This window comes from Mustelus asterias, chromosome 28 (assembly GCF_964213995.1).
Source record: "Mustelus asterias chromosome 28, sMusAst1.hap1.1, whole genome shotgun sequence".
In the NCBI taxonomy this organism is placed as follows: Eukaryota; Metazoa; Chordata; class Chondrichthyes; order Carcharhiniformes; family Triakidae; genus Mustelus; species Mustelus asterias.
This window is the reverse complement of record NC_135828.1, coordinates 21,838,876-21,861,443: the sequence shown is the minus strand read 5'-3', so window position 1 is coordinate 21,861,443 and position 22,568 is coordinate 21,838,876. Positions and strand designations below refer to the sequence as shown.

Genomic DNA, 22,568 nt, shown 5'->3' with positions numbered 1-22,568 from the left:
GGAAGCCATGGGGAGAATAGTGGATTACATAGAAACATAGAAACTAGAAGCAGGAGGAGGCCATTCAGCCCTTCAAGTCTGCTCCGCCATTCATTTTGATCATGACTGATCATCAAATTCAATATCCTGATTCCCCCGTTCCCCCCATGTCCCCTGATCCCTTTAGCCCCAAGAGCTATATCTAATTTCTTCCTGAAATCACACAACGTTTTGGCCTCAACTGCTTTCTGTGGTAGTGAATTCCACACATTCACCGCTCTCTGAGTGAAGAAGTTTCTCCTCACCTCAGTTCTAAAAGGTTTGCCTCTTATCCTCAAGTATGACCCCTAGTTCTGGACTCCCCCACCATTGGGAGTATTCTTTCTGAATCTACCCTGTCTAACCCTGTTAGAATTTTATAAGTTTCTATGAGATCCCCTCTCATTCTAAACTCCAGTGAACACAATCCTAACCGACTTGGTCTCTCCTCATAAGACAGACCTGCCCTACCAGGAATCAGCCTGGTAAACCTTCGCTGCACTCCCTCAATAGCAAGGACATCCTTTCTCAGATAAGGACACCAAAACTGCACACAATACTCCAGACGTGGCCTCACCAATGCCCTATACAATTGCAGCAAAACATCCCTATCCCTATACTCAAATCTGATGGTTAATTGGTGCAGGGTTGTAGAATAATTAGCCATGGTGGATAACTACATCATCTGAGTTTGGGATCTCATTATGCATTCACACGGATTTCATATGTAATCTTGAACATTTTTGTGAACTTGTTAAAATATTAAATGTTTTACGGGCTGTCATATAGTCATTAGAGCATAGAGCATATGTCATATAATCATTAGAGTCATATAGTCATTAGAGCATAGTAAGAGGCCATCGAGCTCATGCTCTCTGTAGAGTAGTCCAACAAGTCCCATGTACTGTTATCCCAGTAGCCCTCAAATGTCCATCCAATTTCCATTTGGAACCGTTAATCATCCCTCACTTCCATAACTGTCATAGACATTAGGGGGACTTTTCCTGTAGAGTCCAGTACAGCTACAACACAGGCATCTCAGCAGCAAGGTGGAAAATTGCCCAGGTATGTCCTGTCCACGAAAAGCAGGACAAATCCAAATCGGCCAATTACCTCCCCATCAGCCCCCTCTTGATCATCAGTAAAGTGGTGGAAGGTGTTGTCAACAGTGCTATCAAGCGGCACTTACTCAGCAGTAACCTGCTCAGTGGCGCCCAGTTTGGGTTTCTCCAAAACCACTCAGTCCCTGACATCATTGCGTCCTTGGTCCAAACATGGACAAAAGAGCTGAACTCAAGAGGAGATGTGAGAGTGACCGCCTGTGACATCAAAGCCACATTTGACCATGATGTCTTGCAAAACTGCAGGCAATGGGAATCAGGGGAAAACTCTCCACCGGTTGGAGTCATACCTGGCACAAAGGGGTGGCACATTGGTTAGCACGGCTGCCTCACAGTGCCAGGGACCCGGGTTCAATTCCTGGCTTGGGTCACAGTGTGTGTGGAGTCTGCACATTCTCCTCGTGTCTGCATGGGTTTCCTCCGGGTGCTCCGGTTTCCTCCCACAGTCTGAAAGGCATGCTGGTTAGGTGCATTGGCCATGCTAAATTCTCTCTCAGTGTACCTGAACAGGTGCCGGAGTGTGGCGACTAGGGGATTTTCACAGTAACTTCATTGCAGTGTTAATGTAAGTCTACTTGTGACACTAATAAATAAACTTTTAAAGATGATGGTTGTGGTGATTGGAAAGCCATCAACTAATTCCCAGGACATCTCTGCAGGAGTCCCTCAGGATAGTGTCCTAGGCCCAACTATCTTCAGCTGCTTCATCAATGATCTTCCCTCCATCATAAGGTCAGAGTGGGGATGTTCACTGATGATTGCACAATGTTCAGCACCATTCACAACTCCTCAGATACTGAAACAGAACATGTCCAAATGCAGCAAGACCTGGACAACAGTCAAACTTGGCTTGATAGGTAAAATCCATGGCACACAAGTTCCAAGCAATGACCATCTCCAGGAAGAGAGAATCTAACCATCTCTCCTTGACATTCAATGGAATTACCATCGCTGAATCCCCAATTATCAACACCATGGGGGTGTTAAACACTGTGCCGATGTTTCGCAATATTCTGGCTTCTGTCCTTTTCTCAATCCCACAGGATGTACTGAGGCCCGGGAATGTTTCTCCAAGATCCCTGGATCTGCAGCCTCAGTTATATGTAGCTTCCCAACTTCCACCAATAAAATGGGTGGGCAATGGGATAAGTGGGAATGTTGATGGATGGGAAGTATCGAGGATGTACACTTGGAATGATGGGAAGAGGACAATGGATGGGGAATGGGAGGGATCAACTCGATCAATGTTGGGAAGTGGGGAATGGGAGGCAGGGAGAAGCTGAGTGATGGGGAGGAGAGGAATGGGAGGGATAGAAGGCAAGCAAGACAGTCCAATGAATTCTACTTGACAAACTCTTTTCCTTCTTTAGCTCAACACTAAACGTGGGATTTTCCAGCCGCGCCTATCCTGAAACCGGAAAATCCCACCCAAGATCAGCAGACCTTTCCATGGTCCGCCTCTCGCCCCGCTCCAATTCCCCATGGTGGGCGAAACAGGAAAATACGCCCCAATAAGTTCACTATCGTCCTTCAGGGAAGGAAATCCGCTGTCCTTACCTGGTACAAATACAGAGATGTACAGCACGGAAACAGGCCCTTCGGCCCAACCCATCCATGCCGACCCAGTTTCCTGAACTGAACTAGTCCCATTTAAATAGGAACATAGAAGATAGGAGCAGGAGGAGGCCATTCGGCCCTTCGAGCCTGCTCCGCCATTCATTATGATCATGGCTGATCGTCCAACTCAATAGCCTAATCCTGCTTTCTCCCCATAACCTTTGATCCCATTCGCCCCAAGTGCTATATCCAGCCGCCTCTTGAATACATTCAATATTTTGGCATCAACTACTTCCTGTGGTAATGAATTCCACAGGCTCACCACTCTTTGGGTGAAGAAATGTCTCCTCATCTCCGTCCTAAATGATTTACCCTGAATCCTCAGACTGTGACCCCCGCTTTTGGGCCCATATCCCTCTAAACCTTTCCCATCCATGTACCTGTCCAAAATGTCTTTTAAATGTTGTAATTGTACCCACCTCTACCACCTCCTCTGGCAGCTCATTCCATACACGCGCCACCCTCTGTGTGGAAAAGTTGCCCCTCAGGTCCCTTTTAAATCTTTCCCCTCTCACCTTTAACCTCTGCCCTCTAGTTTTGGACTCACCTACCTTGGGGAAAAACCTTGCCTATTCACCTTATCTAGTGATACCCTTTCCTCGGGTGGATGGAGCTATTACAAGGGGGCATAACTATAGGGTTCGTGGTGGGAGATATAGGAAGGATATCAGAGGTAGGTTCTTTACGCAGAGAGTGGTTGGGGTGTGGAATGGACTGCCTGCAGTGATAGTGGAGTCAGACACTTTAGGAACATTTAAGCGGTTATTGGATAGGCACATGGAGCACACCAGGATGATAGGGAGTGGGATAGCTTGATCTTGGTTTCAGATAAAGCTCGGCACAACATCGTGGGCCGAAGGGCCTGTTCTGTGCTGTACTGTTCTATGTTCTATGTCCCTCATGATTTTATAAACCTCTATGAGGTCACCCCTCATCCTCCCACGCTCCAGGGAAAAAAAGTCCCAGCCTATCCAGCCTCTCCTGATGATTCAAACCTTCCAGTCCCGGTAACATCCTTGTCAATCTTTTTTGCCCCCTTTCCAGTTTAAGAACATCCTTCCTATCGCCGGGTGACCAGAATTGTACACAATACTCCAAATGTGGCCTCACCAATGTCTTGTACAGTTGTAACATAATGTCCCAACCCCTGTACTCAATGCTCTGACTGATGAAGGCAAGTGTGTCAAACGCCTTCTTCACCATCTTGCCACTCTTCACCATTCTTCGCCACTTCCAAGGGACCATGTACCTGCACCCCTAGGTCTGGTCTACATGTGACTCCAGAGACACAGCAATGTGGTTGGCTCTCAACTGCCCTCCAAGGGCAACTAGGGATGGGCAATAAATGCTGGCCAGACACTAATGCCCATATCCGATGAGGGAATAGAAACAGAAATCACTTCCTTGAGGCCCTGATGTGATTGTTACTTTGACTTGAAGGATTGGCAATGATAATTTTGGGTTTGAGTGCATTGTAAAGTGTGTTGAAATAACAAGTTTTGCTGCATTTTAACCTGCGGTTTCTCCTCTTCCAGCCATCCGCTCTCATGGTGCTACACTACTTTGGAGCCTCGTTGTGTTTTGTCAGCGGTTGTATTTATTGCGTGTTACAGACAGCTTTAACATTCAGGCTCCATATAACAGGAAAGGAGTTCTTGTTGGCCCCTATCCGTGCCGTGCTCACCATTTTACAAGTGGTCATTTCTATAAGCTGTATCCTTTACTGGTTGTGACAGTCCAGGGTCCAGGGTGGTCTTAAACATTTCCCCCGGCCTCTCCGGAGACTCAACAATGGAGGCAAGTTTCGGGGAACACGTTTCTGTAGAATCTGTGCAGCCAACAGGAGGACATTCGGCCCTTTGTGCCAGCCCTTTGCAACAGCTATCTGATTAGACACACTGTTCTGTTCGCAAAGAAATTCTCCCAGCTCCTGTAACGGCACCCTGCCCTTAAACCAGCTTCAGCTCACACAAGAAGGGGCAGTAGAGTGGCACTGGATGGCACAGTGGTTAGCACTCCTGCCTCACAGTGCCAGAGACCCGAGTTCAATTCCAGCCTTGGGTCACTGAATGTGAGGAGTTTGCATGTTCTCCCCGTGTCTGCGTGGGTTTCCTCCGGGTGCTCCAGTTTCCTTCCACAGTCCAAAGATGTGCAAGTTAGGTGGATTGGCCATGCTAAATTGCCCCTTAGTATCCAAAGATATGCTGGTTAGATGGATTGGCCATGCTAAATTGCCCCTTAGTATCCAAAGATATGCTGGTTAGGTGGATTGGTCATGCTAAATTGCCCCTTAATGTCCTAAGATGTGCAGGTTAGGTGGATTGGCCATGCTAAATTGCCCCTTAGTATCCAAAGATATGCTGGTCAATCATAGAAATCATAGAAACCCTACAGTACAGAAAGAGGCCATTCGGCCCATCGAGTCTGCACCGACCACAATCCCACCCAGGCTCTACCCCCATATCCCTACATGTTTTACCCACTAATCCCTCTAATCTATGCATCCCAGGACACTAAGGGGCAATTTTAACATGGCCAATCAACCTAACCCGCACATCTTTGGACTGTGGGAGGAAACCGGAGCACCCGGAGGAAACCCACGCAGACACGAGGAAAATGTGCAAACTCCACACAGACAGTGACCCAAGCCGGGAATCGAACCCAGGTCCCTGGAGCTGTGAAGCAGCAGTGCTAACCACTGTGCCACCGTGCCGCCCCTTAGATGGATTGGCCATGCTAAATTGCCCCTTAGTATCCAAAAATATGCTGGTTAGGTGGATTGGCCATGCTAAATGAGTGCAGTTACGGGCTAGAGCAGAGGGGAAGGCCTGGGTAAGAAACTTTGTCAGTACAGACTCAATGGACTAAATGGCCCATTTCTGCACTGCAGGGTTTTATGGTTCAATGATCGGTGTGTTCAACTGTGATGCTCCCTTTGGTGGAATAGCTCGCTGACTGTCACAGTCGAGGTTCAGTCCATCCGCCAGGAAGACTTGTTTGACAGAAGCTTCCGGGAGCTAAATTTAACCAATCCTGTGACAGAGGGGTCAACACCAGCCACAGGAACAGCTGGAAACCACTGGCTCCCTCCGAGTGGTGACTGGGGAAATTTCTCCCAGGAGCAGAGAGCAAAGCGCGAGATTCACTAACCGTCTCCTTGGGAACGTCAACCTGAAGTGATTGGCAGCCTGGGGCCTACATGTTGATTGGCACAGTTCAAAGAGCAGCCTGAGGGGAGCTGGGGAGGAGAGAAAAGCGGAGGGCGGGGGAAGGAATGGGAAGCGGAGATAAGGATCGGAGAGAAGGTGAGAAAGTGAATTCCAATCATAGCAACTTAAAGAACAAAGAACAAAGAAAATTACAGCACAGGAACAGGCCCTTCGGCCCTCCAAGCCTGCGCCGACCATGCTGCCCGACTGAACTAAAACCCCCTACCCTTTCGGGGACGGTATCCCTCTATTCCCGTCCTTTTCATGTACTTGTCAAGACGCCCCTTAAAAGTCACTACCGTATCCGCTTCCACTACCTCCCACGGCAACAAGTCCCAGGCACCCACTACTCTCTGTGTAAAAAATCTGTCTCGTACATCTCCTTTAAGCCTTGCCCTCGCACCTTAAACCTATGCCCCCTAGTAATTGACTCTTCCACCCTGGGAAAAAGCTTCTGACTATCCACTCTGTCCATACCCCTCATAATCTTGTAGACTTCTATCAGGTCGCCCCTCAACCTCCGTCGTTCCAGTGAGAACAAACCAAGTTTCTCCAACCTCTCCTCATAGTTAATGCCTTCCATACCAGGCAACATCCTGGTAAATCTTTTCTGTACCCTCTCCAAAGCCTCCACATCCTTCTGGTAGTGTGGCGACCAGAATTGAACACTATATTCCAAGTGCGGCCTAACTAAGGTTCTATAAAGCTGCAATGTGACTTGCCAATTTTTAAACTCAATACCCCGGCCAATGAAGGCAAGCATGCCATATGCCTTCTTGACTACCTTCTCCACCTGCATTGCCACTTTCAGTGACCTGTGTACCTGTACACCCAAATCCCTTTGCCTATCAATATGCTTAAGGGTTCTACCATTTACTGTATATTTCCTATCTGTATTAGACCTTCCAAAATGCATTACCTCACATTTGTCCGGATTAAACTCCATTTGCCATCTCTCTGCCCAAGTCTCCAACTGATCTATATCCTGCTGTATTCTCTGATGGTCCTCATCGCTATCCGCAAATCCACCAACCTTTGTGTTGTCCGCAAACTTACTAATCAATCCAGTTACATTTTCCTCCAAATCATTTATATATATTACAAACAGCAAAGGTCCCAGCACTGATCCCTGAGGAACACCACTTGTCACAGCTCTCCATTCAGAAACACACCCTTCCACTGCTACCCTCTGTCTTCTTTGACCGAGTAAGAGTTTTAACAACACCAGGTTAAAGTCCAACAGGTTTATTTGGTAGCAAATGCCATTAGCTTTTGGAGCGCTGCTCCTTCGTCAGATGGAGTGGAAATTCTTTGACCGAGCCAGTTTTGTATCCACCTTGCCAGCTCACCCCTGATCCCATGCGACTTCACCTTCTGCACCAGTCTGCCATGAGGGACCTTGTCAAAGGCCTTACTGAAGTCCATGTAGACAACATCCACTGCCCTACCCTCATCAATCATCTTCGTCACTTCCTCGAAAAACTCGATCAAGTTAGTGAGACATGACCTCCCCTTCACAAAACCATGTTGCCTCTCACTAATACGTCCACTTATTTCCAAGTGGGAGTAAAGCCTGTCTTGAAGAATCCTCTCCAATAATTTCCCTACCACTGACGTAAGGCTCACCGGCCTGTAATTACCTGGATTATTCTTGCTACCCTTCTTAAACAAAGGAACAACTTGTGTGGTAAAAACGGAAATTCCCCTCACCTCCTCACTGGGTCAAAGGTCAAGTCACGCTTGAGCGAGACTGGAAATTCCCGCCTGAGGTGAACGGAGATTTCCGTTGTCGAAGCCTTGCCTGCTCCGATTCCGCGGCGGGTGTGGAGGTAGAGTTCGGGCCATTGTGCGGGATTTTCCGGCCCGCTCGCCCCAAGGCTGGAAAATTCCACCTGGGGTCAATGGACTTTGCACGGTCTGTGTCCCGCCTGGGTACAATTCCCGTGGCGGGTGGGACAGGAAAATTCCATCCTCTGTCACACATGAACTTTTGAGTTAAGGCATGAGGATGATGCCAAGCGGGCTGCATATTGGTGTCATAGAATCATAGATAGCCATGATGTGGAGATGCTGGCGTTGGACTGGGGTGGGCACCTGCTGGAGCAGCGTTCCGAAAGCTCATGATACCAAATAAACCTCTTGGACTTTGACCTGGTGATGTGAGGCTTCTTACTATAGAATCACAGAGTCCCTACAGTGCAGAAGGAGGTCATTCGGCCCATCGAGTCTACACCGACAGCAATCCCACCCAGGCCCTATCCCTGTAACCCCACAAATTTACCCTGCTCATCCTTCTAACCTACGCATCCCAGGACACTAAGGGGAAATTTAGCACGGCCAATGCACCTAACCAGCACATCTTTGGAGCGTGGGAGGAAACCGGAGCACCCAGAGGAAACCCACGCAGACACGGGGAGAATGTGCAGACTCCACACAGACAGTGACCCAAGCCGGGAATCGAACCCAGATCCCTGGTGCTGTGAGGCAGCAGTGCTAAGGTCGTGCCTTACAAATTTGGTGGAGTTTTTTGAGGAAGTGACAAATACGGTTGATGAAGGGAGGGCCGTGGATGTCGTCTATATGGATTTCAGTAAGGCATTTGACAAAGTCCCACATGGCAGGTTGGTTAAGAAGGTTAAGGCTCATGGGATACAAGGAGAAGTGGCTCGATGGGTGGAGAACTGGCTTGGCCATAGGACAGAGAGGGTAGTGGTCGAAGGGTCTTTTTCTGGCTGGAGGTCTGTGACCAGTGGTGTTCCGCAGGGCTCTGTACTGGGGCCTCTGCTATTTGTGATATATATAAATGATTTGGAAGAAGGTGTAACTGGTGTAATCAGCAAGTTTGCGGATGACATGAAGATGGCTGGACTTGCGGATAGCGAAGAGCATTGTCGGGCAATACAGCAGGATATAGATAGGCTGGAAAATTGGGCGGAGAGGTGGCAGATGGAGTTTAATCCGGATAAATGCGAAGTGATGAATTTTGGAAGAAATAATGTAGGGAGGAGTTATACAATAAATGGCAGAGTCATCAGGAGTATAGAAACACAGAGGGACCTAGGTGTGCAAGTCCACAAATCCTTGAAGGTGGCAACACAGGTGGAGAAGGTGGTGAAGAAGGCATATGGTATGCTTGCCTTTATAGGACGGGGTATAGAGTATAAAAGCTGGAGTCTGATGATGCAGCTGTATAGAACGCTGGTTAGGCCACATTTGGAGTACTGCGTCCAGTTCTGGTCGCCGCACTACCAGAAGGAGGTGGAGGCGTTAGAGAGAGTGCAGAGAAGGTTTACCAGGATGTTGCCTGGTATGGAGGGTCTTAGCTATGAGGAGAGATTGGGTAAACTGGGGTTGTTCTCCCTGGAAAGACGGAGAATGAGGGGAGATCTAATATAGGTGTACAAGATTATGAAGGGGATAGATAGGGTGAACAGTGGGAAGCTTTTTCCCAGGTCGGAGGTGACGATCACGAGGGGTCACGGGCTCAAGGTGAGAGGGGCGAAGTATAACTCAGATATCAGAGGGATGTTTTTTACACAGAGGGTGGTGGGGGCCTGGAATGCGCTGCCAAGTAGGGTGGTGGAGGCAGACACGCTGGCATCGTTTAAGACTTACCTGGATAGTCACATGAGCAGCCTGGGAATGGAGGGATACAAACGATTGGTCTAGTTGGACCAAGGAGTGGCACAGGCTTGGAGGGCCGAAGGGCCTGTTTCCTGTGCTGTACTGTTCTTTGTTCTTTGTTCTAACCACTGTGTCACTGCGCTGCCCAGCGAATACAGGGTGGTGTGTAAGAGTACAGCCCAGTCAGGGGCTACATCGGAGCAAACGCCCCATTGAGAAAGGCAGCATCCAGTGACTGGACAGTGCCTCTACGTGGAAATCTCTTCATTGGGAGTGAGTGGAAGAGTTTTGAGTTGGGGGAAGGGAGAGAGGGAGTGACGGATGCTTCAACAATGAATCATCTCCTTGTTGTATCTTCTCTTTAACCGTCTTCCAGATTTGGCTTTCTTTGTCAACCCAGACCTCAAGAAGCAACATATAGGAGCCATCTGCGAGTGGACTTTGGCCACAAATTTCTACGTCTTCATCATGTTATTTGCTTTTGAATTTTACCACATAACCACCTCCGCCCTCCACTCACTGATCGGTACGCCTGATGACGAGAAGGTCGCCATCTTGTCCGAGCCCAGGGGGACAAATATGGCCACTTTCGACAAATGACCTGCCAAGTGGGGACAGGCCGCGGGATTACGGGCTGTTGGAACCACACCATTCTCCGCCTCAGTTAGATTATGTAGTGTCAGTCTCTCTCATCGCTATTGAAATGTTTATTCTTCTTTGGAAACCACGGGTTGGCTTGTCTCTCACTGAACACCTGGTTACCACGGCATGAACCCTGAGGAGCATTGTGGTCCCAATATTCCTCCCAATGCCCCAGGCATCACTCACTCCCCAGTTGCAAAGGAGGGTCTGATGTGAGGCGGAGACTTCGTGTCAAGTTTTCATTCTCTTTATGTTAGCCTTAGGCTTCCCTGAGGCCTACTCCCCACTCAATCCAGGGGTTGTCGCTGGCCCTCCTCCCCCTCCTTTCCCTCCAGCGTCTCCACAGGGGTCAAGGCCGAGGTGTTAGGGTTAGTGTTCCACTCATCCTTGCCCTGGGGGGGATCTGAGGGCAGTGAGATTGACAAGGGAGGCCTAAAGTATGCGACAGCTACCCGGGTTTCTCCTCCCCTCCGCCCCCATCGACCTTTGCCCTTGGTTTGGGCCATAGTCAAAAGGCCGGGGAGGGCCTCCCTTCAGGCCTGCCGCCAAGGTCACTATCCCAGCCCCATTCCCAGGTGCGAGGCGCTGCCAGCGGAAGAGGGCCTGGCCTGAGGGAGGTCAAGGTGCGGACTTGACCCAGCAAACGCAGGCATGATCAGGACAGACCAATCACAGAACCCAGTGAAAGTGTTCGACAGTCGGGGAGAAATTGCACCCCCCCCCCCCCCCAAATTTCTGCCATTCCGTTACACCGGGGCCCCTGGGAGGAGGTTAGAACAAAAGCGCAAAGCTGTTTCTCAGGGTCATTTTAGCAACCGGGCGCCAACTCCAAAATTGGGAGCCAGCTCCCCAGCTGGAATCTCTGGGTCTTCCAGGCAGTGGATTTGTCCCGAATGATGAGGGGGGTCTTCCAATGGGGGCAACCTTTCCGAAAGTAAAGAGTGTGAAGCACTTCTCTGTTGCTGATCCGGACTCTACCCGGACGTTGAACTGATTGAAGGGGCATCACAAGTTGATGCGAGGCAGAGGCCTCTTACGCCAAGTTTTCACTCCCTTTACGGGGGCCTTAGGCTTCCCTCCACCCGCCGGCCCCACTCCCCACACAATCCGGGGCGGGGGCGGAGGGGGCGGGGGGGGGCGGTGTTGGAGGGGTGCTCCCGGCGTCTTCGACAGGGAGGGGGAGACTTGAGCTGAACTAGAGCAACCCCCACCCGGACACATGACCTCCTCATTGTCTGACGCAGTCCACCACCCCTCCCCCCCCCCCCCGCCCCCGACTCACCCCCCCTCAACACATCTGCAGTGCAGACAAGCTGGTGTGAACATTTTTAATCTGAGGTATTTTTGGAATTGATAGCCTGTTATTATTGAATCAAACGGTACAGAACGAGGCCGTTCGGGCCATCGGGCCTGTGGTGGCTCTTTGAAAGAGCCTTTCCATCAGTCCCACTCCCCGGCTCATTTCCCCGTCTCCCTGCCATTTCTTTTCTTTTCCCTCTCCCAGGGTTTTTTCCATTCCCCCCTTTTGACGGTATTATTGAATCTTTCTCCATCGCCCTATCAGGTCGCGTAACGTCGCGTGACAAAGCCAAACACTTTGCCCCACCTCTGACCCCTTCGATCATTGGCTGCTTTGAGCACCTCTCTCAGTCAGCCCCGGTGTTACTCCAGACCCCACCTCAATGGAAGACGTCACAGATCTCAGGTATCCCTTTGTGAATTCTCCTGCGCCAACACGCTTCCTCCTCCGAGGCGCGAGGTTAAAATGGAGACCATTGCCGTGTAGGGACTATTTTCCTGATGGTTTATGTTCAATTCTGTCCACTCGGAGAATCGACAATGTACTGTATTTAATCCTGTATTATAGTTCGCATCCAAAACTGTTAGAAATAAAGTCAGCATCAATAAATCAAACAAACCCGGTCATTTTCTCACACTTATCTCTATTGTGCAAATACTGAGCAGAGCACTGAGCTAATCTGTTGTCTCCATTCACAATAATATTGACGTCTTTTGGGCCTCTGTCTCTTTGCAATCCATCATTTTGTCTTTGCAGCCAATACAAAATAAAAAAGGGGGCCTGGGAATAAAGAACTTAGTGTTTTGAAAGCTTATAACCAGAATAGTGGTGGACAATTAAACAACTCACTGGGGGAGGAGACTCCACAAATATCCCCATCCTCAATGCTGGAGGAACCCAGCGCATCAGTGCAAAAGATAAGGCTGAAGTATTCGCAGCAATCTTCAGCCAGAAGTGCCGAGTGGATGATCCATCTCGGCCTCCTCCAGTGGTCCCCAGCATCTCAGATGCCAGTCTCCAGCCAATTCGATTCACTCCACATGATATCAAGGAGCGGTTGGAGGCACTGGTTACTGCAAAGGCAATGGGCCCTGATAACATTCCGGCAATAGTACTGAAGACTTGTGCTCCAGAACTTGCCGCTCCCCTAGCCAAGCTCTTCCAGTTGCAACACTGGCATCTACCCGACAATGTGGAAAATTGCCCAGGAACGTCCTGTACACAAAGAGCAGGACAAATCCAACCCGGCCAATTACCGCCCAATCAGTCTACTCTCGATCATCAGTAAAGTGATGGAAGGGGTCATCGACAGTGCTATCAAGCAGCACCTGCTCAGCAATAACCTGCCCAGTGACGCCCAGCTTGGTTTTCGCCAGGGGGATAGTGTAATGGGGCATCGATAATGGGGCAAAAATAATGGGGCATAGACAAGTTGGTGGAATGGAACGTCTTCAAAATGGCATCTTATGTCCCTCCGAAATGTGTGCCACCTGAATGATCAGACGGCAGATGAAGTTCAATGTGGAGAATATGGAGCGGCACGGTGGCGCAGTGGTTAGCACTGCTGCCTCACAGCGTCAGGGACCCAGGTTCAATTCCTGGCTTGGGTCACTGTCTGTGCGGAGTCTGCACGTTCTCCCTGTGTCTGCGTGGGTTTCCTCCGGGTGCTCCGGTTTCCTCCCACAGTCTGAGAGACGTGCTGGTTAGGGTGCATTGACCCAAACAGGTGCCGGACTATGGTGACTAGGGGATTTTCACAGTAACTTCATTGAAGTGTGAATGTAAGCCTTATTGTGACTAATAAATAAACTTTAAACAGAACTGCAATTGAGGCTGGACTAGGGTCGTACACAAATCCAACATAACCTCTTTGCTCTTGCACTCTGTGCTCCTATTAATAAAGCCTCGGATACTGTATGCTTTATCAACCTGTCTTGCAGTGTTAATGTAAACCTACTTGTGACTAATAATTTAACTTTAGAAATGAGAAATGATTCATTTTGGGAGGAAGAACATGAAGCGGCAATATAAAGAGTACAACTCCTAGTTGAGGTGCAGGAGCAGAGGGACCTGGGCGTATGTGTACGTAAGTCACTGACGCTGGTAAGACCAGTTGATAAAGCATACAGGCTTTATTAATAGGCGAGGCTTATCCGAGGCTTTATTAATAGGAGCACAGAGTACAAGAGCAGAGAGGTTATGTTGAATTTGTGTATCAGGCTAGTCCAGCCTCAATTGCAGTTTTGTTTAAAGTAAAGTTTATTGATTAATCACAAGTAGGCTTACATTCACACTGCAATGAAGCTACTGTGAAAACCCCTAGTTGCCACACTCTGGCGCCTGTTTGGGTACACTGAGGGAGAATTTAGCATGGCCACTGCACCTAACCAGCACGTCTTTCGGACTGTGGGAGGAAACTGGAGCACCCGGAGGAAACCCACACAGACACGGGGAGAATGTGCAGACTCATCACAGACAGTGACCCAAGCCGGGAATCGAACCCAGGTCCCTGGCGCTGTGAGGCAGCAGTGCTAACCACTGTGCCACCGTGCATCTCCACAATTTTCCACATTGTTGGATAGATGCCAATGTTGTAACTGCACTGGAAGAGCTTGGCTAGCGGAATGGCAAGTTCTGGACGCCGCACTTGAGGAAAGATGTGAAGATGTTGGAGAGATTGCGGAAAAAATTCACAGGGATGGTTCCAGGAATGAGGAAGTTCAGTTATGAAGATAGATTGGAGAATCTGGGACTGTTTCTCTTGGAGAAAAGTAAGGTTGAGAGGAAATTTGATGGAGGTGTTCAAAATCATGAGGGGTCCTGGACAGAGTAGAGAGGGGAAAACTGTTCCCATTCGTGGAAAAAGCGAGATGAGAGGCATAAAATGAAAGTAATTAGGATGTTTACTTATTGTGATGAGTATTGTGTGCAGTCTTGGTCTCCTTTTCTGAGGAAGGATGTTCTTGCTCTAGGAGGGAGTACAGCGAAGGTTTACCAGACTAGTTCCTGGGATGGTGGGACTGATGTATGAGGAGAGATTGAGCCGGTTAAGATTGTATTCACTGGAGTTCAGAAGAATGAGAGGGGATCTCAGAGAAACTTATAAAATTCTAACATGGTAGATGCAAAATGGATGTCCCAGTGGTGGGGTGTCCAGAACCAGGGATCATAGTCTAAGGATACGGGGTAAACATTTTAGAACTGAGGTGAGGAGAAATGTCTTCACCCAGAGAGTGGTGAATGTGTGGAATTCACTACCACAGAAAGTAGTTGAGGCCAAAACATTGTATGTTTACAAGAAATAGTTAGATATAGCTCTTGGGGCAAATGGGGATCGGAGATGGGGGGGAAGGTGGGATCAGGCTATTGAGTTGGATGATCAGCCATGATCATAATGAATAGTGGAGCAGGCTCGAAGGGCCGAATGGCCTCCTCCTGATTTTGATTTGATTTATTATTGTCATGTATTAGTATGCAGTGAAAAATATTATTTCTTGTGCACTATATAAACAAAGCATACCGTTCATAGAGAAGGAAAGGAGAGAGAGTGCAGAATATAGTGTTACAGTCACAGCTAGGGCGCAGAGAAAGATCAGTTTAATGCGAGGTAAGTCCATTCAAAAGTCTGACAGCAGCTGGGGAGAAGCTATTCTTGAGTTGATTGGTACTGGTTCTCAAACTTTTGTATCTTTTCCCCGACAGAAGAAGGTGGAAGAGAGAATGTCCGGGGTGTGTGGTGTCCTTGATTATGCTGCCTGCTCCTATTCTCTATGTTTCCATGTCCTTCCCTAAAGGGCATGGCTGAACCAGATGTGTTTTGAAGAGAATCCAATAGTTTCCTCGTTGCAATTACTGATGTTAGCATTTATTCTCAAATCACCTAACAGCCTTGGTGGGATTAGAACTCACGCCCCAAATCATTCAACCAGGCTTCTAGGTAGCTCGCCGAGGAGGTCACCGCGGTGCTAACATACCGGCAGTGAGATGACCCTCTCTAAGAACATAAAAAAGTAATTAAATGACTTGGACATCCTCAGAAGCTCATTGTTGTCAATTATGGACGGCATGGTGGCACAGTGCTGCTGCCTCACAGCGCCAGGGACATGGGTTCAATTCCCGGCTTGGGTCACTGTCTGTTCAGAGTTTGCACATTCTTCCTGTGTCTGCATGGGTTTCCTCCGGGTGCTCCGGTTTCCTCCCACAGTCCAAAGATGTGCAGGTTAGGTGGATTGGCCATGCTAAATTGCCCCTTAGTGTTCAAAGATGTGCAGGTTAGGTGGATTGGCCATGCTAAATTGCCCCTTAGTGTCCAAAGATGTGCAGGTTAGGTGGATTGGCCATGCTAAATTGCCCCTTAGTGTCAGGGGGATTAGCAGGGTAAATACATGGGGTTATGGGGATAGGGCCTAGGTGGGATTGTTGGTGCGGGCTCGATGGGCCGAATGGCCTCTTTCTGCATTGCAGGGATTCGACGATTCTATGATTTGAACTGCACTGGGATTGGGTGTGAATTCCAGTTTGACAAACGTGGCAGGTTTTATGTGACATCTTGACATGTTAAATCTGGCATGCGTGCAGTAGAGAGATTCCTCAAGCTCAGATTTGATTGTCCATCAATGAACCTGTTTGCTGACTAATGAGTAAAAGACTCGGCAGTTACTGTGGTAACAAGCCGTCACACCTAAACACAGGCCTTGGGAATCGAGCAAACTGTGACAGGGAGCTCAGATACTGACCTGACGTCCAGGCCAGCTGTCCCGCTCACAACAAGAAAGAGAAAAGCAAATAAGATTGAAGGAAGTCACGGCAAGGTCCGTTCTTAGTAAGGTCGGAGGGTAAAAGCAAAATACTGCAGAAGCTGGAGGTATGAAATAAACACGGAAAGTGCCGGAAAAGCTCAGCAGGAAGGGGAAACAAAGAGCAAGATTTTCCGTTCGTACTCGTCCCGTCCAGGGCCAGTACTGGTGGACTGTCACTGGCCAATGACAGGATTTTCCACTGTCGAGGGGGGTTTCCCCTTGTTTGCACCCTCCTCCCCGCTGGTGGGGGCCACAGGAAGATCCCGCCAGTGGGAACGGCCAGAAAATCCCACCTGGGATTATCATTTTGGGCAGGACTTCCCGGCCACACCCGCCCCAGTGCCGGAAAATCCCATCTGAAAATCTACCTGAATGAAGGGGCAGCTTCCATACGAGACACGATGACCCAGAATGAGCTGGTTGCTTTCAAACAAGAAGAAGACAGAAATGAAGAGGAATTTGGAATAGACCAACCAAGCGGGAAGGCGATGGCCGAGTGGTATTATCACTAGGCTACTAATCCAAAAACTCAATTAATGTTCTGGGGACCCAGGTTCGAATCCCGCCACGCCAGATGGTGGAATTGAATTCAATAAAAGATTATCTGGAATTAAGAATCTGATGGCCATGAAACCATTGTCGGAAAAACCCACCTGGTTCACTGATGACCTTTAAGGCAATGGTTCCCAATGCTTTACATGCAATGTCACACCATGGGGGTGGCACAGTGGGTTAGCACTGCTGCCTCACAACGCCAGGGACCCGGGTTCGATTCCCAGCTTGGGTCACTGTCTGTGTGGAGTCTGCACGTTCTCCCCGTGTCTGCATGGGTTTCCTCCGGGTGCTCCGGTTTCCTTCCGAAAGGCGTGCTGGTTATGTGTATTGGCCATGCTAAATTCTCCCTCAGTGTACCGGAGTGTGGCGACTAGGAGATTTTCATAGTAACTTCATTGCAGTGTTAATGTAAGCCTACTTGTGACACTAATAAATTTTAAACTTAGATCCATCGGGTCTTGGAGATGCCAATCACAGGGCTGCAAGACGAAGATTAGTTTTAGTTTAATTATATGAATTTCGAATCACTTTTCATGACACATTGGGAACAACTGCTTTAGGGAAGGAAATCTGCCTTCCTTACCCAGTCTGGCCTACATGTGACTCCCGATCCACAGCAATGTGGTTGACTCTTAACCACCCTCTGAAAGGGGCAGCACGGTGGCACAGTGGTTAGCACTGCTGCCTCACAGCGCCAGGGATCCGGGTTCGATTCCCGACTTGGGTCACTGTGCGGAGTTTGCACATTCTTCCCGTGTCTGCGTGGGTTTCCTCCGGGTGCTCCGGTTTCCTCCCACAGTCTGAAAGACGTGCTGGTTAGGGTGCATTGACCCGAACAGAGTGTGGGCAACTAGGGGGATTTCACAGTAACTTCATTGCAGTGTTAATGTAATCCTTTCTTATGACTGATAAATAAACTTTACTTTAAATGGGGCCAGCAAGAGACTCAGTTCAAGGGCGGCTACAAATACTGCTCTGGTGACACCCACATCCCGTGAAAAAAATAAGGAAAAATAAAACATAGGCCCAGGATTGAATCTGTGCAAATCCTACACCAGTCAGTGCCCTTCAGGGGCAATACACTCACGACATTTAAAATCTTATTATGCAAGTATCGACACATCCAAATCAGAACTCGGAATGCCGATGTGTGCCACACCTCCCAATTCTCAAACAACACTAAAATAAACACTGCCCCACCCCGCTGAGTCAGCCCGAGGAGTTCCTCCTAATTCTCTCGATACCTCAGCTGCCGTGTCGGGCCCCGAAACCGGGTAAATATTAACCTTTCAGGAGTCAGTGGCCCTTCCCCGCGCTGCTCTGCCGCCGACCTTCGGCACCGGTGGGAAGGAGCTCTGTGTTCCCGTCAAGGTTCTGAAAATCTTTCGAGGCCTTTAGTTATCTGTGCTGAGAAGCTAAACCAAATCCGAGCCAAGTGATTCTGCGACCTTTGTGCAACATGTTTTGCCAGTCAGCCTGGTGTCAACCCTGTTTCCATAGTTTCCCCAGGCAGATTACCAGAAAAAAAATGGTTAGCAATGGGAACCTGGGCTGCCTGATGCAATAGAATCCTAGAATCCCTACAGTGCAGAAGGAGGCCATTCAGCCCATCACGTTTGCACTGACAACATTCCCACCCAAGCCAAACCCCCTAACCCCATATATTTACCCTGCTAATCCCCCTGACACGAAGGGGCAATTTAACATGGCCAATCAAGCTAACCCACACATCTTTGGATACTAAAAGGGCAATTTACCATGGCCAATCCACCCTAACCTGCACATCTTTGGACAGTAAAGGGGCAATTTAGCATGGCCAATCCACCTAACCTGCACATCTTTGGACTCTAAGGGACAATTTAGCATGGCCAATCCACCTAACCTGCACATCTTTGGACACTAAGGGGCAATTTAGCATGGCCAATCCACCTAACCTGCACATCTTTGGACACTAAAGGAGCAATTTAGCATGGCCAATCCCCTAACCTGCACATCTTTGGACTCTAAGGGACAATTTAGCATGGCCAATCCACCTAACCTGCACATCTTTGGACTCTAAGGGACAATTTATCATGGCCAATGCAGCTAACCAGCACATCTTTGGACACTGAGGGGCAATTTTGCATGGTCAATCCACCTAACCTATACACCTTTGGACTGTGGAAGGAAACCAGAACACCCGGAGGAAACACACGCAGACACGGGGAGAATGTGCAGACTCCGCACAGACCGTGGCCCGAGCCGGGAATCGAACCCGGGTCCCTGGCGCTGTGAGGCAGCAGTGCTAACCACTGTGCCACCGTGCCACCATAGGCTGCATCCTTAAGTGCCAATCCTCCAGGATTGGCCTGGAGTCTCCCAGAATTGGAGTTCAATCTCTGCAGGACAGGGTGTGCCACCCGGGAGAAAAATCATCGGAAAAATAAAATTTGGGTCATTTTCAGTTGAACGTTTCTCTTCATCAGGTATCAAAATATTCCAAATGGAAGAAAATCAAACTCAAGCATCATCCAATGGCGTGATGAATCTTCTTGCTTTCCAATTGGTGCAGGATGGCTGTGAGTCATGTGACTGATGTATTGGCCGACTATTGGCTGGAGCGTGAGGGGGAATGTCATGTGACGAAACCTCCAGGAATATATTTAATCACAGTTGGCAACACTGTTTACATGTACTGATGCTTCCCCATCTCTCCTCCACCCTGTAGTAGGAGCGAACCAAATAGGAACAGGAGTAGGCCATTCGGCCCATCGGGCATGCTCCCCCATTCAGTAAGATCATGGCTGATCTGTTTTTGTTTCAAGTTCTACATTCCAATCTACACCCACCCCCCGTAACCTTTGACTTGCCTAAGAATCTATCTACCTCCACCTTAAAAATATTTAATGACCTCCCCTCCATCGCCCTCTGAGGCAGAGAGTTCCAAAGTCGCACAGCCCTCTCCTACTCTCTGTCCTAAAAGGGTGACTCCTAATTTTAAAAGTGCCCCCTAGTTGGGCGGCACTGGGTTGGTGCTGCTGCCTCACAGTGCCAGGGACCTGGGTTTGATTCCTGGCTTGGGTGATTGTGTGTGTGGAGTTTGCACGTTCTCCCCGTGTCTGCATGGGTTTCCTCCCACAATCCAAAGATGTGTAGGTTAGGTGGATTGGCCACGATAAATTGCCCCTTTGTGTCCAAAGATGTGTAGATTAGGTGGATTGATCGTGATAAATTGCCCCCAATAACATCAAAGGATGTGTGGGTTAGGTGGATTGGCCATGCTAAATTGCCCCTTAGTGTCCAAAGATGTGTAGGTTAGGTGGATTGGCCATGCTAAATTGCCCCTTAGTGTCCAAAGATGTGTAGGTTAGGTGGATTGGCCATGCTAAATTGTCCCTTAGTGTCCAAAGATGTGTAGGTTAGGTGGATTGGCCATGCTAAATTGCCCCTTAGTGTCCCAAGATGTGCAGGTTAAGGGATTAGAGGGGAAAATCTATATGAGGTTACGGGGATGGGGCCTGGGTGGGATGCTTTGTCAGAGAGTTGGTGCAGACCCGATGGGCCGAATGGCCTCATTCTGCACTGTGGGGATTGTGTGAGTCCTGGACTTGCCCACACGAGGAAACATCATTCCCACATCCACCTTGTCAAGACCATTCTGGATGTTATATACTTCCATCAAGTACTCCCCTCCCTGCAGGGACCCTCAGAGCCTCTGACCCTCACTGCAGGGACCCTCAGAGCCTCTGATCCTCACTGCAGGGACCCTCAGAGCCTCTGACCCTCACTGCAGGGACCCTCAGAGTCTCTGACCCTCACTGCAGGGACCCTCAGAGCCTCTGATCCTCACTGCAGGGACCCTCAGAGCCTCTGATCCTCACTGCAGGGACCCTCAGAGCCTCTGATCCTCACTGCAGGGACCCTCAGAGCCTCCGATCCTCACTGCAGGGACCCTCAGAGCCTCACTGTCGTGACCCTTACAATTGTCCCCCATTCTCCAGGTGGGCACTGGGCTATTTGCATCTTCCTGTATCACAGTGCTAGGATTGTAAGGAGAGAATATTCCAGTGAACAGCGAGTTCCACAGGGCAGGGCCCAGTCTGAATGAGTCAATATTTATTTTTCTTGGCTGCTATTTCCACTCCGTCCTGTTTTACATCCCTAATAGCTAATAAGTGTCTAAGTGGAGGTGGAACCGGATCCTGGAGTGTGACTCGGTTAAACTGCTATCTTCATGTTCTCCATATTGAAACCGGGGCGGTTTTACCCTGGGGTTAACTCACCCTGAGTGGCTTTGCTTGGGGAAGTATCTCATACTTCATATTGCCACAGTATCACCCAGATACATCAAACACTCCGAGGTGATCGCATGTTCTGCGTACTCCCTCTGACTAGTCCGTAAATAAGGAACCATACACTGTCGCATTTCCGACTTCTCTCAATAAAGGAAATGTTATTTCCTCTGTTTTTCCAGCGAGCCCCAGTTTGGAGTGGGTTTGGAGAAACATAGAAAATAGGAGCAGGAGTAGGCCATTCAGCCCATCGAGTCTGTTCCACCATTCAGTATAGAATCATAGAATCCCTACAGTGCAGAAGGAGGCCATTTGGCCCATCGAGTCTGCACCGACCACAATCCCACCCAGGCCCTATCCCCGTAACCCCATGCATTTACCCTAGCCAGTCCCCCTGACATTAAGGGGCAATTTAGCGTGGCCAACCCACCTAATTTTGGACTGTAGGGGGAAACTGGAGCACCCGGAGGAAACCCATGCAGACACGGGGAGAATGTGCAAACTCCACACAGACAGTGACCCAAGCCGGGAATCGAACCCGGGGTCCCTGGCGCTGTGGGGCAGCAGTGCTAACCACTGTGCCACCACACCATCCTCATGACTGATCATTCAACTCAGCAGCCTGATCCTGCCTCCCCCCCACCTCCCATACCCCTTGATCCACTTCACCCCATGTGCGATATCTAACTGCTTCGAGGCGATGGCCAAGTGGTATTATCGCTAGACTATTAATTCAGAAACTCAGCTCATGTTCTGGGGACCTGGGTTCGAATCCCGCCATGGCAGATGGCGGAATTTGAATTCAATAAAAAGGAAAATCTGGAATGAAGAATCTACTGATGACCGTGAAACCATTGTCGATTGTCGGAAAAACCCATCTGGTTCACTAATATCCTTTAGGGAAGGAAATCTGCCGTCCTTACCTGGTCTGGCCTACATGTGACTCCAGAGCCACAGCAATGTGGTTGACTCTCAACTGCCCTCTGAAATGGCCTCACAAGCCACTCAGTTCAAGGGCAACTAGGAATGGGCAACAAATTCTGGTCAGTCGGTGACGCCCATGTCCCACGAATGAATGAAAAAAACATACAATGTTTTGGCATCAATTGCTTTCTGTGGTAGCAAATTCCGCAAACATACCGCTCTCTGGGTGAAGAAATTTCTCCTCATCTCAGTCGTTATCCTCAGGGTGTGACCCCTGGTTCTGGACACCCCCACCATCACCGAGAACACACTTCCTGCATCGAGCCTGTCTAGTCCAGTTAGAATTTTTAGAATTTAGATCCTCTTCATTCTTCTGAACTCCAGTGAATACAATCCTAAGCAAATTAGTCTCTCCTTGTACGTCAATCCCGCTATCCCAGAAATCGGTCTGGTAAACCTTCGCTGCACTCCCTCTATAGCAAGAACTT

At 49.0% G+C, this 22,568-nt stretch overlaps 1 protein-coding gene across 1 annotated transcript in view; it reads left to right on the top strand.

The window, feature by feature from the left end:
• The window catches only part of LOC144480317 (transmembrane protein 150A), a 57,781-nt gene extending 45,636 nt beyond the window's left edge, over positions 1 to 12,145 (top strand). Inside the window, exons 6-7 of the mRNA XM_078199674.1 lie at positions 4,292 to 4,469; positions 9,966 to 12,145. Coding sequence (XP_078055800.1) covers positions 4,292 to 4,469; positions 9,966 to 10,189 — 402 coding nt within the window. The 3' untranslated portion in view covers positions 10,190 to 12,145. The remainder of the gene's footprint in view (positions 1 to 4,291; positions 4,470 to 9,965) is intronic.
• The last annotated feature ends 10,423 nt before the right edge of the window (positions 12,146 to 22,568 follow it).